General features: G+C 38.9%; 1 protein-coding gene across 1 annotated transcript in view; it reads right to left on the bottom strand.

The window, feature by feature from the left end:
* Nucleotides 1-15,522, bottom strand: part of brip1 (BRCA1 interacting helicase 1) — a 257,110-nt gene that overhangs the window by 78,101 nt on the left and 163,487 nt on the right. The window contains exons 15-16 of the mRNA XM_059973652.1: nucleotides 11,339-11,498; nucleotides 5,343-5,464 (exon numbers count right to left, since the gene is read on the bottom strand). Of these exons, the coding sequence (XP_059829635.1) occupies nucleotides 5,343-5,464; nucleotides 11,339-11,498 (282 nt within the window). The remainder of the gene's footprint in view (nucleotides 1-5,342; nucleotides 5,465-11,338; nucleotides 11,499-15,522) is intronic.

The raw sequence follows: 15,522 nt of genomic DNA, 5'->3' as shown, positions 1-15,522 counted from the left end.
CATCTGCCATGAATTTGCCCACTCACCTAACCTATCCAAGTCACCCTGCATCCTCTTAGCATCCACCTCACAGCTAACACCGCCACCCAGCTTCGTGTCATCTGCAAACTTGGAGATGCTGCATTTAATTCCCTCATCCAAATCATTAATATATATTGTAAACAACTGGGGTCCCAGCACTGAGCCTTGCGGTACCTCACTAGTCACTGCCTGGCATTCTGAAAAGGTCCCGTTTACTCCCACTCTTTGCTTCCTGTCTGCCAACCAATTCTCTATCCACATCAATACCATACCCCCAATACCGTGTGCTTTAAGTTTGCACACTACTCTCCTGTGTGGGACCTTGTCAAAAGCCTTTTGAAAATCTAAATATACCACAACCACTGGCTCTCCCCTATCCACTCTACTAGTTACATCTTCAAAAAATTCTATAAGATTCGTCAGACATGATTTTCCTTTCACAAATCCATGCTGACTTTGTCTGATGATTTCACCTCTTTCCAAATGTGCTGTTATCACATCTTTGATAACTGACTCTAGCATTTTCCCCACCACCGATGTCAGACTAATTATGTAAATTATGTAAACACCAAAATTAGTTTGGATCAATCAATATAAAATCAAGATAGCACTATGTGGAAGAGAATAATAATTTAATTATAATAATGAATGCATTGTACAGAAAGAAATTACCCCTGCAGCATACTAATCATACTATAAAAAAGTCAGTTCAGAATTGCAGACCTATTTAGCCTGATAAATATGATAGCAGTAATTTTTCATAATGACCTTTGCACTAATTTTTACAAAACAAAAGTATACTAATCATCCTTCTGAATTTTCATTTGGGAAAAAAGTGAACTGTGACAATATACAAACTACAGAACAGGAAGCAAAACTCCACAATTACATTCCAAAATGGAAAAACACATTAGATTCAGATAAGAAATTCAGATGACATTATTATAACTCAACATGTACAGTAAATGGATATTGAGTGGTGGGACCTGTTAGGGGGTATTCTAGAGTTATGCAAGTATAGCAGATAGTAATTCAGTTCTAATGAACCAGTCTTCAATTCTATTTGTCTATTGAAGTTAGAAGCACAGGCTGGCCCACATAAATATCGAGCCCCACGGTGGGCAAGCAGACCTTTCCACCAAAAGCATCTCCATATGAGGCCTGCTGTACATTGTTTTGTCAAATAAAAAAGCTGCTTTGTATCTACCAGTAATTTTCTCTGGCAATTTCATTCACATAACAATACAGATCAGAGAAGCATGCAACACTAAATGTCTTAGTTTATTTTCTAATTACAGGCAAAGAGAACAAAGTAGTGCGTAATACTAAAAAGAGAACTGCTGAAGAAGCTAAAACCAGATTTATCAGTATTACAGTGGAGTAAAGCGAATTACAGAGGCATGAGAGAGGAGCTGGCCAGAATTGATTGGAAAAGAACACTAGTAGGGATGATGACAGAGCAGCAATGATTGGGATTCCTGCAAGCAATCTGGAAGACACAGGATATATACAACTCAAATGGAAGAAGTATTCTAAAGGAAAGTGACACAACCATTGCTAACAAGAGAAATCAATGCCAACATAAAAGCCAAAGAGGGGGCATATAATAGAGCAAATATTAGTGCGTAGAGGATCAGGAAGCTTTTAAAAATCAACAGAAAGCAACTAAAAAAGTAATTAAAAGGGTAAAGATGGAATATGAAAGTAAGCTAGCCAATAATATTGAAAAGGATACCAGAAGTTTCTTTAGATATATAAAGTGTAAAAGAGAGTTGAAAGTGGACATTGGACTGCTGGAAAACGATGCTGGAGAGATAGTAATGAGGGGTAAACAAAATAGTGGATGAACTGAATAAGTACTTTGCATCAGTCTTCACTGTAGAAGACACTAGCAGTATGGTGGAAGCTCCAGATGTCAGGTGGCATGAAGTGTGTGAAGAGAAAAGGTTCTTGGGAAACAGAGGTCTGAAGGTGGATGTCACCTGGACCAGACGGTACACACCCCAGAGTTTTGAAAGAGATGGTGGAGGAATTAGTAATTATCTATCAAGAATCACTAGATTCTGGAATGGTCTGTGATGGTTCCAGAAGACAGCAAACTTGCAAATGTCATTCCACTCTTCAAGAAGGGAAAGAGGCAGAAGAAAGGAAACTACACGCCAGTTATTGTAGTCGACTATTAAGGATGAGGTCTCAGGGTACTTGGAAGTACATGATAAAATAGGCTATAGTCAGCTTGGTTTCCTTAAGGGAAAATCTTGCCTGACAAATATAACAACAACAACAACAATAATAATAATAATAATAATAAGTATTTTATTGATCCCAAGTGGGAAGTTATTTAAATTTGTTGGAATTCTTTGAAGAAATAACAAACAGGATAGATAAAGGAGAATTGATTGATAGGCAACACAAGTGAATCTGCAGATGCTGGAAATAAATAAAAACACAAAATGCTGTCAGAACTCAGCAGGCCAGACAGCATCTATGGGAGGAGGTAGTGACAATGTTTCGGGCCGAAACCCTTCATCAGGAGTGAAGTAACATGGGATGGTCTTGTGTACTTGGATTTTCATAAGGCCTGTGACGGGTGCCACACTTGAAGCTGCTTAACAAGCTACCAGCCCATGGTATTACATCAGATAAAGCAGTGGCTGACTGGCAGGAGGCAAAGAGTGGAAATAAAGGGAGCCTTCTTTGGCTGGCTGCTAGTGACTAGTGGCGTTCCACAGGGGTCTGTGTTGGGACTGATTCTTTTTACATTATATGTCAATGAATTGGATGATAGAATTGATGGCTTTGCTGCAAAGTGTGCAGGCGATATGAAAATAGGTGGAGGGGCAGATAGTTTTGAGGAAGTAGAGAGGCTACAGAAAGACTTAAGACAGATTAGGAGAATGGCCAAAGAAATGGCAGATGGAATACGGTGTCAGGAAGTGTATGGTCTCGCATTTTGGTAGAATAAATGAAAGAATTGACTATTTTCTCAATGGAGAGAAAATAAAAAAAACGGAGGTGCAAAGGGACTTGGGTCTTTGTGCAGGATTCCCTAAAGGTTAATGTGCAGATTGAGTCTGTGGTGAGGAAGGCAAATGCTACGTTAGCATTCATTTCAAGAAAACTAGAATATAAACATAGAGTAGTGCAGCACAGTACAGGCCCTTCGGCCCACAATGTTGTGCCGACCTTTAAACCCTACCTCCCATATAATCCCCTACCTTAAATTCCTCCACATACCTGTCTAGTAGTCTCTTAAATTTCACAAGCGTATCTACCTCCACCACTGACTCTGGCAGTGCATTCCATGCACCAACCACTCTGAGTAAAAAACCTTCCTCTAATATCCCCCTTGAACTTTCCACCCCTTACTTTAAAGTCATGTTCTCTTGTATTGAGCAGTGGTGCCCTGGGGAAGAGGCGCTGGCTGTCCACTCTATCTATTCCTCTAATATATCTTGTATACCTCTATCATGTCTCCTCTCATCCTCCTTCTCTCCAAAGAGTAAAGCCCTAGCTCCCTAATCTCTGATCATAATGCACATTCTCTAAACCAGGCAGCATCCTGGTAAATCTCCTCTGTACCCTTTCCAGTCCACATCCTTCCTATAATGAGGTGACCAGAACTGGACACAGTACTCCAAGTGTGGCCTAACCAGATATAAAAGCAAGGATATAATGTTGAGACTTTATAAAGCACTGGTGAGGCCTCACTTGGAATATTGTGAGCAGTTTTCAGCCCCTTATCCTAGAAAGGATATGCTAAAACTGGAGAGGGTTCAAAGGAGGTTCACAGAACTGATTCCAGGATTGAATGGCTTGTCATAGGAGGAGCGTTTGATGGCTCTGGGCCTGTATTCACTGGAATTCAGAAAAATCAGGGCTGTCTTCATTGAAACCCATCGAATAGTGAAAGGTCTTGATAGAGTGGATGTGAAGAAGATGCTTCTTATGGTGGGAGAGTCTAAGACCTGAGACAACAGAATAGAGGGGGCGTCATTTTAGAACGGAGACCAGGAGGAATTTCTTTAGCCAGAGAGTGAGAATCTCTGGAATTCTTTGCCACAGGAAGCTGCAGAGGCAGAGGTTAGTAGATTATTGATTGGTCAGGGCACGAAGTGATACATGGAGAAGACAGGAGATTGGGGCTGAGAGAAAAATTTGATCAGCCATAATGAAATGGAAGAACAGACTTGATGGGCTAAATGACCTAATTCTGCTCCTATATCTTATGGTCTTATGGAAATACCTGCTTGTGGCTCACATACAATGGATCTGTTTTAGCCAGCAACACCCCCCCCCCACCAATTTATTTATTTATTTATTTTGCAAACATTATGTTCTAATTGAAGCAACACACAAAATGCTGTAGGAACTCAGCAGATCAGGCAGCATCTATGAAAATACATAAACAATCAATGTTTTATGCCAAGACCCTTCCTCAGGACTGGGAAGGGAGGGAGAAGACGCTAGAGTGAAAAGGTGGGAAGGGGGAGGAGAAGGAAGATAGCTACAAGGTGATATGTGAAGCCAGGTGAGTGGGAAAGGTAAAGGGTTGGAGAGGAAGGAATGTGATAGGAGAGAAGAGTGGACCACAGGAGAAAAGGAAGGAGGAGGGGACGCAAGGGGAGGTGATAGGCAAGTGAGAAGAGGTAAGAGGCCAGAGCGTGGAATAGAAAAAACAAGGGAAGGGAATTTTTTTTAAACCAGAGGAGAAATTGATATTCATGCCATCAGATTGGAGGCTACCCAGACTGAATATAAGGTACACAAAATGGAAAGAGGGGAGGTAAAGAGATGTTTGGTGGTAAGATCCCTTTGGACATGGTGAAAGTTGTGGAAGGTGTGTTGGATATGGAGGCTCATGACCTGGTAGATAAGGATGAGAGGAACTCTTATCACTGTTAGGTGGCATGAAGATGGGATGAGCACAGCAGATGAATGCAGTAATTCAAATAGAAACTATTCAATTCATCAAAAAAATTAATAATACAGTAAATTATAACAGAGATTGTAATATTTATTGTAATTGCAACTTTAATGTAATTGTAAGTTGCTAGATATTAACTTATAATGGCTTTAAATGAAGATTGTAATTGATGTGCTTTTAGAAATTTGATTTTCTTTAAACCTCAACTTAATATTATTTCTGCCAATGTACTTTGGAGACAAATATCCACTTGCGTAAACTTCACAATAACAAAGATGCTAAACATATTGCATGCAACTCTGTCAAAACCCACGCACATTTTCTATGGGTTTTAGTGTGAGTGGAAAGGTTTGAGCAGCTTTTCTTGGTTTTTTTCTTAGTTTAGATTACTTGCCTGAAGGTCTTTGACATTTGGAAAAGGAATTCCTATTGTAACTACTGCACGAGCATTATCATCAGTGAAATCAAGCCCTTCGCTGACTTTTCCCCTGCAAACAGCTACCAAGAGAGCTCCACCTAAGAACATAAACAAAAAAAAATCAATGCATTTGCCAAAAAGAAGATTAAAAAGGTAAACACAAATCAACTCACAAAAGATTACCTGATGTGTATATCTAACCATTTTGACCTGGGACTAAAAGGTTCCACAAACTTCAGCCTTTTAGGGCTTAAATATGCAATTAAGTTTGCACTGGTTTTAGTCAATAGGAAACATTCCACAAAATGTACAGCTTGAAATAAGTATTTACTGAAGTGTTTTCTTAACAGCCACTTACTTCTCTCACAATAGCCTACATGTAGAGTCAACCATAAATGTGTAAACTAGCTCAAAAAATTGTTATAATTAGGATTTTTTTTCAAGCTACGTGACTCAAAACTATTTTACTACAATAGGAGGCTATGAAACCAGACAGCTGCAGCACTAATGACCTATACCTCTAGCCAAGTTGTTCCAGTACAGTAACAGTGTTGGAACCTAAAATAGAAAACTGTACAAGACAAATCCAATTTAGCTAGTTCTTACTCAGACTCTGCTCTCAGATATCAGCTGTGTGATGGACAGTATTACGAAGAATGCTAACATAGACCATTTACTCACCAATAACTTGCTTACCGATGCCCAGTTTGGGTTTCACCAAGATCACAAATTCAGAATCTATCTAAATGTGAACGAAAGGACTAAATTTCAGAGCTAAGATGAGAGGGACTGCCCTAAACATCAAGACACTATTTGACCAAATATGGCATCAATTTGAACTGAAGTTCATGAGCAAAATTAAAACATTCTAATTCATGGAACCATACTTTGCACAAAGGAAAATGTTTGCAACAGCTGGCTAAGTCCAAGATAAAACTACAGATATTCCTCCAAGGCAGTGTCCTAGGCCCAACCATCTTCAGCTGATTCATGAATGGTTTTCTTCCATTTTAAGGTGGAGACAGTTAAGAGTGCAGAATGTTCATTACTTTCACAGTTCATCAGAAAATTTGGAGTCCATGTCAATATCCAGCAAGACCATTCAGATCAGGCTTGGACTGATGTTACAAGTTACAAGTAATATGGCTCTCCATCAAGAGCCTAACCACCTAAGTAAATAGACATCACTACTTCCAAGCCTCCCTCAACCATTAATATCCTGTGATTACCACTGAACAAATGTTCAAGTGGACCAGCTACATAGATACTATGGCTTCAATGGGTCAGAGGTAGAGTATCCTGCTGCAAAAGACTTCACTTCTTGATAATCTGAAATCAAAACCTTGCCACCATGTACAGGGCACAAAATTGGAGTGTGAAGGATAAGAACTCTAAATACACACAAAAAGTTTTATACTTGTTCCATCACCCTAATGGTTTATTCCCTCCCCTGCTGGTGCACAATACCTGTAGTGCGTGTACCATCTACAAAAGGCACTGCCATTAGACTATGCCAACAGCACCTACCAAATGAACAACCTCTACAACCAAGAAGGGCAAGGTGCATGGAAATGCCAACATCTACATTTGCCTTCCATATCATACAAGGGGTGATTGATAAATTTGTGGCCTAAGGTAGAAGGAGTCAATTTTAGAAAACCTAGCACATTTATTTTTCAACATAGTCCCCTCCTACATTTACGCACTTAATCCAGCGGTCGTGGAGCATACTGATCTTGGACCTCCAAGAAGTGTCCTCAGCAGGGGTAATTGATAAGTTTGTGGCCTAAGGTAAAAGGAGATGAGTTATTAACTTTTGGTCAGACCGTACTTGGAGTATTGACAGCAGTTTCAGGCTCCATATCTAAGAAAGGATGTGCTGGCAATGGAGAAGGTCCAGAGAAGGTTTAAGAGAATGATCCCAGGAATGAAAAAGTTAATGTATGAGGAGCATTTCACAGCTCTAGGTCTGCACTCACTGGAGTTTAGAAGAATAGTGGGTGGTGGGGGGGAGAATTTCATTGAAACCTATGAAATATTGAAAGGCCTTGATAGAGTGTAAGTGAAGGACATTGAAGGATGTTTCCAATACTAGGAGAGGTCAAAGACCAGAGGGCACAGTCTCAACAGAAGATACAGTCAGCCCTCCGTATCCGCGGGTTCCGCATCCACAGATTCAATCAACCGCGGATCGAAAATATTCGGTAAAAAAATTCCAGAAAGTTCCAAAAAGCAAAGAGCCGAGCACCATGCTGAATCCATGCAAATGAAGTGATGTGTAAGCATACCTTGCTGTAGCCTCCCGCAATTTCACAGATCCTCAGTCTCTCTCCAGCATTCGTTATTTGAGCATTAATGGCCTCCCATCTCATTCGTTCGCTACTTGTGTTGTGAGCGAGAGGAAGGCTAGTAAGGGATGGCTGGCTAGCTATGTAAAGTGCTACAGCCTCAAGAACTTAAAGATCACGGGAGAATCGGCATCAGCTGATCAGCTGATGCCGAGGCATCATCAGCATTCCCAGAAGAGCTACGATGGTTGCATCTGTACTGAACATATACAGACTTTTTTTCTTGTCATTATCCCCTAAACAATACCGTGTAACAACTACTTACATAGCATTTACATTGTATTAGGTAGTATAAGTAATCTAGAGATGATTTAATGTATACGGGAGGATGTGCATAGGTTATATGCAAATACTACGCTATTTTATATAAGGGACGAGCATCTGCAGATTTTGGTATTCGCGGGGGGTCCTGGAACCAATCCCCTGCGGATACCGTGGGACGAATGCATTTCTTTAGGACAGAGATGATAACTACTTCTTTTATCCATGCAATGGTGAATCTGTGGAATTCATTGCCACAGACTACTGTGGAAGCCAAGTCAGCAGGTATACTTAAAGCAGATGTTGATAGGTACTTGATTAAAGGATGGGAAAGATTATGGGGAGAAGGCAGGAGAATGGAAAGGAAATAAATCAGCTATGATCAAATTGTACAGCAGACTCGATGGGCTGAACAACCAATGCTACTCCCATTTTGTATGCCTTAGGATGAAATTATGATACTGTCAAAAAAAAATAATATACTATCAGGTTGATTGCAACCAATGATACAAAAGAGAGACAAAATAATGGCATTAAACTGTGCAACCTCTGCACAAAGTATTAGTAACAATAATATTATTAATGACTATAGGAACTGCTATCAATGATGTTTTGTTAGTGTTAGGGGATTATGAAATAAACTGAAGGAAATCAAAGGAATTGCCATTAAGACAAAAGGAGATGTAAAAAGGAACACTTTAAAGTTCTAAGCAAATTTATTATTTAAGTACGTATACATTATTTCACCATATACAACCCCAAGCTTCATTTTCTTGCTGGCATACTCAATAAATCCAAAATAGATGAATCCATGAAAGACTGCCCCAACTTGGGCATTCAACCAATATGCAAAAGACATAAACTGCACAAATACAAACATAAATAATAATAATAATAATAATAATAATAATAATAATAATAATAATAATAATAATAAATAAGCAATAAATATTAAGCATATGAAGAGTCCCTGAAGATGAGTCCATTGGTTGTGGGAATATTTCAATTATGAAGTGAAGTTGAGAGAAGTTATCAACTCTAGTTCAAGAGCCTGATGGCTTAAGGGTAATAACTACCCGTGAGGCTTCTGCAACTTCTCCTTGATGGTAGCAACAAGAAGACAGCATGATGGTAGGTAGAGGTCCCTGATGATGGATGTTGCTTTCCTGTAACGTTTCATGTAGATATGTTCAATGGTTGGGAAGGCTTTACCTGTAATGGACTGGGCTGTATCTACTACTTTTTGTAGGACTTTCCTTTCGAGGGCATTGATGCTTCCATATCTGGCTGTGATGCAGCCAGCCAATATACTCTCCACTACATATCTATAAAAGTTTGTCAAAGTTATAGACGTGATGCCAAATCTTCACAAACTCCTAAGGAAGTAGAGGCGCTGCCATGCTTGTTTTGCAATTGCACTTACAGGCTGGGCCAGAACAGATCCTCCGAAATAACACCACCGAGGAATTTAAAGTTGCTGACTCTCTCCACCTCTGATTCTCCAATGATTATGGCTCACGGACTGGCTTTCTCCTCCTGAAGTCAGTAATTTGCTCCTTGGTCTTGCTAACACTGAATAAGAGGTTGTTGTTGTGGCACCACTCAGACAGATTTTCATTCTCCCTCCTATATGCTGATCTGTCACCACCTACGATTTGGCCTATGACAGTGGTGTCATTAGCAAACTTGAATATAGCTTTGAAGCTATGCTTAGCCATACAGTTGTAAGTGTAAAATGAGTAGAGTGGGGGCTAAGCACACAACCTTGTGGTGTACCTGCTGGAATCCGTAGAGATGTTGCTGCCAATCCAAACTCACTAGGGTCTACAAGTCAGGAAATACAAGATTCAATTGCACAAAGGGGTATTAAGGCTAAGGTCTTGAAGCTTATTGATTAATTCTGAGGATATGATGGCATTGAATGCTGAGCTGTAATTGCTAAAGAGCATCCTGACATATGCATCCTTGCTGCTTAGATGTTCCAGGGTTGAGTGAAGAGGCAGTGAGAAGGCATTTGCTGTGGACCTGTTGCACCAGTAGACAAATTGGAGCGGATCCAAGTCGCTTCTCAGGCAGGAGTCAACATGTCTCATCACCAACCTCTCAAAACACTTCAACACTGTGGATGTAAGTGCTACCGGATGATGCTTGTTAAAAGTATTACTAAACCATGTTTATGAGAAAAGTATCATTGATATCAGTTTATAAATTTTTAAATAGAAAATAATCAAACAGATAAAAGCATTGAGATCAATTTTGTTACATGGGAATATATTGGTAAGCACAAGGGAGGGTTTTAAGACATACCACAAAATGTTGTCACCAGAACTAAGCACTGTTCTATTTAAGATGAACATCTGACATACAGCTTGCTATTTATTTTTTTTAGATATATAGCATGAAATAAGCCCTTCCAGCTGCACAGCCTAACAATCCTTGATTTAACCTTAGCCTAATCAGGACACAATTTACAATGGCCAGTTAACATACTAACAAGTACACCTTTGGACTGTGGCGGGCAACTGGAGAATCTGGAGAAAACCCATGCATTCCAGAGGCAGGACGCACAAATGCCTTACAGATAACGTTGGAATTGAACTCTAAACACCAACATCATGAGCTGTTATAGCATCTTGCTAATCACTACTCTACTGTGGCACCCTAACACTGAACAATAAATAATAGTTCTTTATTAAGCCAAGCAATCATACACATTTTTTTTCACATGTTAATTTTATCATTGAAACATAACTATTATATCCATAGTTGCTAATGAACAACACCTGAAAATCATTTGCACATTTATGAGTAGGCTGTATTAAATTTCACATGACATAGCCAGATAAGGGATCTCTCCTATTTCTAGATTCAAGAACCAATTTTAAGGTTTAATCCACTGATTAGAGACAAAGTAGCACAGCACAAAACAGACCCTTCAACCCATATGATCCATTCTGAAAAGTTATTCCGTTTAGTCCCATTAACCTGCACCTGGACAATAGCTCTCCATACCCTTTCTATCCATGTACTTAAGTAAAGTTCTCTTAAATGTTGCAAACGAACCCAATTCCACCACTTTCACTAGCAGCTTGTACATTTGATTGTATTTCCGTTTAAAGGTCAAAAAGCTTAATATTTCCAGGTGGAACGCAGCAGGCGAGGCAGCATCTATAGGAAGAAGCACAGTCCTGATGAAGGGTCTTGGCCAGAAATGTCGACTGTGCTTCTTCCTATAGATGCTGCCTGGCCTGCTGCATTCCACCAGCATTTTGTGTGTGTTGCTTGAATTTCCAACATCTGCAGATTTCCAAGCTAAATATTTCTGCTGATTTAACTTTGACTACCAGCTCCTTTCTGAAGTACCTTTGTTTTCCCCATCCTTTATTACGTTATAGTACGACTGCAGCAATGCATCAAAGTCACTTTTGTCACCTCCTTTTGATTCGACAATGACTGTCTTTACTTTCTCCAGCTTCCCCCATAATCCTGTGAGCATCCAGCGACTTTGCAGCTTGTCCAGCATCTGGAAGATATAGGTAGGATATGCTTTTGGATACAATAAGCAATGTGATTTTGATTTCACTTATCAAAATTTAAACAAATGAACAAAGATTTAAATAAGTATTAATACTGAATATCCACTGCTCAAGTTTAAGAATACTTAACAAAATGAGACCAAATATAGTTTTCAAAGTAAGTAGATTTGTATGACAAATCATTCACTGGACCAAACTATGCAGATGCTAATTACTTTTTCCAAATTCATAGTCAAATAGCAAGAAAATAGGTCCTTTGGCCCATCTTGTCCATGCTGACCAAAGTGCTTATCTACTGTACACCAATCCCATTTGCCATATCCCTCTAAATCTACCTTTTCAAAAGTCTTTTAAATGTTGCAATTGTATCTGCCCATTAACATCTTCTCTGGCAGCTCATTCCATCACCTTCTGTGTGGGCAAACAAACTTCTAAACCCCTTTAATTCTTACTCTCACCTTAAACTACTGGTACTACTGGAGGGTTTTGGCCTGAAACGTCGACTGTACTCTTTACCTAGATGCTGCCTGGCCTGCTGAGTTCCTCTGGCACTTTGTGCACACTGCTCAGATTTCCAGCATCTACAGATCTCTTGTTTGTGACTGGATTAAACCTACACACTCTAGTTTTTAACACTACAATCCTGGGAGAAAGACTGATTATTGACCTTATCTATACTCTTCATAATTTTATAAATCTTTATGAGGTCACCCTCAGCCTCCTCCTCTCCAGGTTGCAGTTTTCCCTATCTCTCCATATAACTCGAGCCCTCCAGTCTAGGAAGCAATTCTTGTAAGTTTTTTCTGCATACTCACCAGTTTGTTATTTTGATATATTCGTGTTAACATTTTAACTGTCCACATAAGGCTGTAATACTGCAATTACTTCCTCCCCTCTGCAGAGTCTCCACCAACAAATGGGTGTAATTATGAAGAATACGTTTAGATAAGCAGTTCCCATGTAATTTATATGGAGACCAGTTAAACCGTGTAAAAATGTTATATTTCTGTCGGATTACTGGAGTACATACAAAAAAACATGAAGAGTTTATCTTGTGGATATTTTTTATGTCATGGGCTGTAAAACACAGTCTAGTTAACAGTGAAAAACAACTATTATGAGCTATCAAGGAAAGTACTTTGACCTCTTAGTAAATGCTTTGGCTTTATATAAGTAGTACAGCATCAAAGGCACAAGTTTACATTCAATTACTAATCATCATTTTGTCAATTATCAAGTAAGAATTCGGTGCAAATATTCATAATAATCAACTTACTGAAGCAGCAAGTTTAGGGAGGAATTGCATTATACTGCTTTCCTGCAGCAAAGCTCACTATAAGCAGGTTCTATACACTAATTAACAGAGCAATTAGAAATGTAAATAGTAAAATGTTGCTTAAGTATCTCCTAAAGGACTTGGCACACAGGGTCTGACAAAAATTTTCTTGGTCCTTTTATTATTTTTTTCTATGGATCATGGAGTAAAGATTATCTATTTGTACTTGTAAAGAAGATAAATCTCTGCAGCTTTCATGATGCCTTCTTCTCACTACTATCATCGGGCAGGAGGTTCAGAAGCCTTAGGTCCCACACCTCCAGATTCAGGAGTAGTTATTATTCTATAATTACAACATAGGAGATCATTTGATCCACTGAGTCTATGCCAGCTCTCAGAGCATTCCAATCGGTCACTTTCCCCAGCTTTTTCCATGCAACTTGATTCTCATACTATCTACCTACACTATGGACAATTTAGAGTAGAATTATAGAACATAGAACTACACAGGAACAGGTCCTCTGGCCCATAATGTTGTGCCAGACTAAATGAACTGGTAACTAAATGTCTAAGTAAATTAATCCCTTCTGCCTTCACAATGTCCATATATCAGCACATTCTTCTAGTTATCTAGAGCATATAAACTGCTTTATCATATTTGGCTCCACCATCACACCTACCACCTGTAATTTAAAAAAAAACTATCCTAGCCATCTCCTTTGAGCTAACTCTTCCAACCTTAAATGCATATCTTGTTGTACAGGTGTCCCCCCACTTTACGAATGTTCGCTTTAACAAAAGACCGATATTAGTAACCCGTTTTCTCATTACAAAAGAGGATTTACGCTTTCAAGAAAATGTTTCCCATATAAATTAACGGTTCTTCACTTTATGCCATTTTGGCTTAAGAAAGGTTTCATAGGAATGCTCTACTTTTGTAAAGTGGGGGGGGGGGGGGGAACCTGTATTAGACATTTCAAGCCTTGGAAAGAGCATCTCAGGGTCCCAGGACCCTGGAAATTTGGTGTTACAGGCCAGAATTAAAGTTAAAGAGTTGTATGTTCTAAGAAAAATGTTTAACCTGCCAACCAACATATCTTTGAAACGTAGGAGAAAATTGGAGTACTTGGGGGCAAATGCACATGGACACAGGGACATAGCATAGGGGGCTCAAGATTGAACATAGATCAACGAATCAATGAGACACTGGCTCAGCTGCCTCCTCACCATGCTGTCCTTCAACTTGCACAGGCTGATAGTCATGACAGTACAGCAGTCAGCACATCACCAGCAGCAAGATGTTGGTTCAAAGTAAATTTATAAATTTACCTTGATAAATTTATTATCAAAGCCTGTCACTTTGATAATTACTCAGGGTAGTACATGTCATGGTACACTACTATAAGATTAGTTTTCTTGTGGGCATTCACGATACAAAGAAAAACAAAAGAATCAATGAGAAACTACACACAAACAACCGAAGTGGAAAAGATTCCAGCCGCTGTCTGTAAGGAGTTTCTATGTTCTCCCCATGATCGTGTGGGTTTTCTCTGGGTGCTCTGGTTTTCTCCTGCAATGCAAAGATGTATGGTTAAGGCAAGGGTTCCCAATGTGGGGTCAGTTAATGGTAAAGCTCCGTGGCATAAAAAAGGTTGGAAATCCTTGGGTTAGGGTTAGTGAGTTTTGGGCATGCTAAATTAGCATCAGAAGCATCACATTACTTGTGGACTGTCTAACAAGATCTTTACTAAATTGATATGATGCAAGCAATGTATTTCACTGTAAGCTTCAATATACATGTGACTAATAAAGCTAATCTTTATTTTTTGATATTTTATGTAGACAAACAGTGCCAATAGTATAAAATTTCTCATTATTTAATATTGAGATAGATCACACATCACAGTTCTAATAATATCACTTTTATTCAATATGCCAAATTGATGCAGAAATAGTATCCATGAATAAGCTTAAATTTATTTTCAATAAAAAAAAATGTTGGGTACTTTTCTTAAATACAACTGTACATGGCATAACATCAAAGAAAGATTGCACATCTTTTTCAATCATCTTCCTTTCTTAATACCAGCCCAATCCACATTAATTTTTTTAAAGAATGCCTAGGGTAGAGTTATTTACAATTTAAGACTTTCAAACTGATTCTGACACAAGATACTGTAAATGCTACCCTTTCAAATCCATACCCATAATTCCATCTACTGTCAAACTTGTTGTTATGGTTTTTTCCTTGTTCCCACATGCTCCATCACATCACAACATGCAATATCATTATGTAAAAACTGATCCTACTAACTCTGTTTTAATTTTTATTTCATTCTGAGATACATCATGGTAATAGGCCCTTTTGGTCCAATGACCCATTACAACTTAAACTATACTAATCTCTACCTTCATAAAGTTATTAGCTTCAGTTGGAAAACAGAGAAATACTGAATATTATTTTAAATGGTAAAATACTGAGAAATATTAATGCTCACATGGATAAAAGTATAAAATTTGGTTAAAAGTATAAATACATTAGGGCGTTTAGAGTTTAAGAAGGAAGAAGTATTGGACCTCTTAATGAGTATTACGGTGGGCAAGTCCTCAGGCCCAGGTTATTGAAGGAGACAAGGAGGTAAGATACAAGATTGCAGGGGTCTTGACCAGTGTATTTGTCCCCTCTATAGACACAGTTAAGGTCCAAAGGACTGCTAAGTGTCTAATGTCGTACC

Source organism: Hypanus sabinus, chromosome 6 (assembly GCF_030144855.1).
Source record: "Hypanus sabinus isolate sHypSab1 chromosome 6, sHypSab1.hap1, whole genome shotgun sequence".
NCBI classification, from domain to species: Eukaryota; Metazoa; Chordata; class Chondrichthyes; order Myliobatiformes; family Dasyatidae; genus Hypanus; species Hypanus sabinus.
Note: the sequence above shows the minus strand (reverse complement) of the source record. Positions and strands in the feature narration are given on the sequence as shown.